The sequence below is a fragment of the Rhipicephalus microplus genome, chromosome 4 (assembly GCF_043290135.1).
Source record: "Rhipicephalus microplus isolate Deutch F79 chromosome 4, USDA_Rmic, whole genome shotgun sequence".
NCBI classification, from domain to species: domain Eukaryota; kingdom Metazoa; phylum Arthropoda; class Arachnida; order Ixodida; family Ixodidae; genus Rhipicephalus; species Rhipicephalus microplus.
Window position 1 is genome coordinate 143951702 of NC_134703.1, and position 3281 is coordinate 143954982.

Below are 3281 nucleotides of genomic sequence, written 5' to 3' on the forward strand. Positions count from 1 at the left end.
TGCTGGCGGATAACTTCACTTTGTGACGTCTCTCTCTGACGCTCATCATGGCTCTCGTATAACTGCTTCTCCATCAACACATTCAATCGCGTCTCCCACTGCCATACTTCTTTTCTCTTTTTTTTTACATGCGGAGCATCTTATATTAGGGGCTAGTCATGCGCCGTCGCCGTCCGCAGCCTCCCCTCCTCCTCCACCAGCCATCTGTGCATCCCTTTCTCCTCTCAACACAGCGCGCGCTGCGCTCGCTTCTCCCCTCCGCGCGCTGCGTGACCTTTAGCTTTACGTGCGCCAGCGGTATGCTAACGCGCGCATGCGCAGGCCGGGGCCAGCGCTCGCTGTAAATAACCGAGTGTTGGGGCGCACCGCCCTTCGTCGGTTGGTTTGTGCGGTCGCTCAACCAACCGATGATGTACCTCGCGCCCAACCTATCGCGTGCCGCCGTGGAGAAGTACGTCGACGAAGCCGTGGAAGAATACCTGAAACAACGACCGCAACGACGACCCTTCGGGATAGTTGGCGACTTCAACGTCGACGTCATCAAGGACAATTGGGTGGTCGACTACATGGAGTCGCGGCACTCGCTGAAACGAGCACCGCACGACCGCAAACATCCTCCGCCCACGGTTCGCAGGACGTGCATCGACCACGTCTTTGCAAATTTCGACCTTCGACCGCTGCAACCAGACCCACTCACCCTTCACTTTACGGAACATAAAGCCATCTTGCTCAAAATACCAAAAGCGTCTCATCAATAAACATCGTCTTTTGCAGCATATGTGCGTGCGTGTTCACTCGTGTTCACTCATAACACACACGCATGTCGCAAATTACAAACCACATTTATCGCAGTTCAACTTATATGCTCCGCATGCTAACCAGTGCTCCCACTCGGGAAACTGCGGTCATTTTTTTGTATCCATCGAAGGAGAATCCGACGCGCACGAAACGCTGTGCCATGTTGCATGTCCGATGTTTGAAGATGCAGCATTCTTCGTCTGGTGACGCAGCCCAAGCCATGCCTCAGCGCGTTAGTCTTAGCATTTCCGGCTAAGCAAGCAGCATATATGGCTAATAACGACCCCACGTACCTGATGTTTTCCACAGAATGAGATGAAACAAATAAATGGCGGATTTTACCATTCATTTGTTGCTGTCAGCGCAGTGGGCGTGTAGCAAGAGCAAGTTCACATCGAAGCGGGTGGTTGCTTTTGCATGGATGCTGGCATGTTGATTTGGAAACGCCGTTACCGGAGTAAGAGACAAAAATAAATTCACGCGTACGAACTTATTGGAACAACAAATGTATTGCATAATGATGTGGCGTATCATACACCATACACCAATTTTAGTCAACCCGGTCAATTTTAAGGCACTTAGTATATCTGGGACTAAACGCTTTTCTGCGCAAGTGTGTGGCTTTCTTACATCCCATAGCTTTGGTAGTGCTGAACAAAAAGGTTTTGGTCCTTTGGGTCAGCACAAACGCAAGGGCCCAAGATTGTCTTGAGTTCTGCGCATGAGTTCTGGTGCGTCGCAATCTTCTTGGGTCCCAAAGCTCCTTGAGGCCCCAAATTTCAAACTCCTTAGTGATAGGAGCGTGTGATAGTATGCGTAAGCGTGCCAGGGATTTTTATCTAGGGGGGGGGGGAGATGTTTATCGCACTGGTCCCCCTCCCAATCATGTCAATATATGCTTCTGACTTTGCGCCCCCTCACTTTATATGTCGAGCTATGAGGCTGGTTTTGCGCCCCCCCCCTCCCCTTCAGTCCCGTGCGCACGCCTATGGTAATATGCGTTCAGCTGCTCACCGGGCGCCTGACAGGTGAGGAGGCACTGCTCCGATATGCTCAGTCCCTCGGCCTTGCGGAAGCACTCCAATAGTCCGTACTTCTCGCAGACGGAGCCCTTGCATTCACCCGACAGGCACACTTGGGTGTTCTTGTTGCACGCCGTCATGTCAGCCTTGGCCGGTGCATCGGGGCACTTGGCCCGGGTTCCAGTGAGAGAACACTAGTCAAGGAACACGTCACTTTTCTAGTAATTTGCTGTATAGTAAGGGCAGTATTCACGCCGAGCGTTTTTCCTTTGTCACGCGGACGTTCCCAAGCAGTGACGTCGCATCAACTGCATTGTAAGTGTCTCCCCAAGTAACAACAACTGCAGAGATATACTGCTATAACGACATGTATACAGACAACCACGGTACGGCGTCGACAAATCAAACGAAAAGTAAATCACCTGCTGTCCGAACAGCATGCGGAGCGTTTGCTTTGTTATGTTCACGTAATGCAGTTCTTGCTTACGATTACTACGATCCGGTAGCGTAGCCATGATGTGGCACACCAGCCTATGCCTTCCTCCCAAAGAAATTTTTTCACCATGTCATACCTAGCGAAAAATCACCATTTCGAAAAGGTGTCCTCCCCCTCCCTCCTTCTAAAAAAATTCTTCTCACGCTGCTAATCCCTGCACACGTTCTCCTTGTTTCTCCTTCCTGGCTGTAGCAACACATATTCGGACATGATGTACAATCTGAACGTATTAGATTTGCACATTTCATCAAATAAAGTGCACAAATTTGGTTCGTAGCGCCGTGACGCCGTAATAGTCTGAATGGCCCCAAGTGCGCACCGTGGTTTTAGCAACGCTTCTCTTCTATTCGATTCTATCGTCCTTGATCCAGCACCTTATAGGTGCACATATTTGATGCACTCCCGACTACATGTAACAGCGTTAAAGGATATTCGCAATATGACCGCTCTGTGCACTCAGTCTCCTCGCTGCAGAGCTCTCCTTTCGGCACGAAGTCGCAAGATTCCGTGCAGCAGGCGCCTGCTGTGGGGCTGCGGAAAACATACAACACAATTAACAAACACTATTAGCGCAGCGCCAAGCGTAAGCAACGCTGTCTGCGATGTCTGCGGGAAGCTGAACCAATTTCGCGAGCCCGAAAAGCTCTGGAGAAGCTAGGCAATCGCATGAGGTGTAGGATGTCCGTTTCTTGTATATCGTTCGTAGCTTGACAGGGCTATCTGCGAAATCATTCGCAGCTTGACAGAACTATCTGCTTTCAATTATTTATTTCCTGTATGTTTACGCTTCCCGTTTTCTCTACTTTTCATTAACTACGGTGGCTAAACAGGAGAGCTGGTCAGAGTGAACACTCATAAAGGAAATAAACAAAGGTCAACCAATCATTACATTTCGTACTTTATGCAGTACTATGCCAGAATAATACTTCATCCTTACTTTAAGTGCTGTGACCAGTAGTAGTTAC

At 49.7% G+C, this 3281-nt stretch overlaps 1 protein-coding gene across 1 annotated transcript in view; it reads right to left on the reverse strand.

Annotated features, from left to right (window-relative positions):
- Nucleotides 1-2041, reverse strand: part of LOC142814034 (disintegrin and metalloproteinase domain-containing protein 10-like) — a 6434-nt gene extending 4393 nt beyond the window's left edge. Inside the window, exon 1 of the mRNA XM_075891979.1 lies at nucleotides 1813-2041. Coding sequence (XP_075748094.1) covers nucleotides 1813-1960 — 148 coding nt within the window. The 5' untranslated portion in view covers nucleotides 1961-2041. The remainder of the gene's footprint in view (nucleotides 1-1812) is intronic.
- Between the last annotated feature and the right edge of the window lie 1240 nt (nucleotides 2042-3281).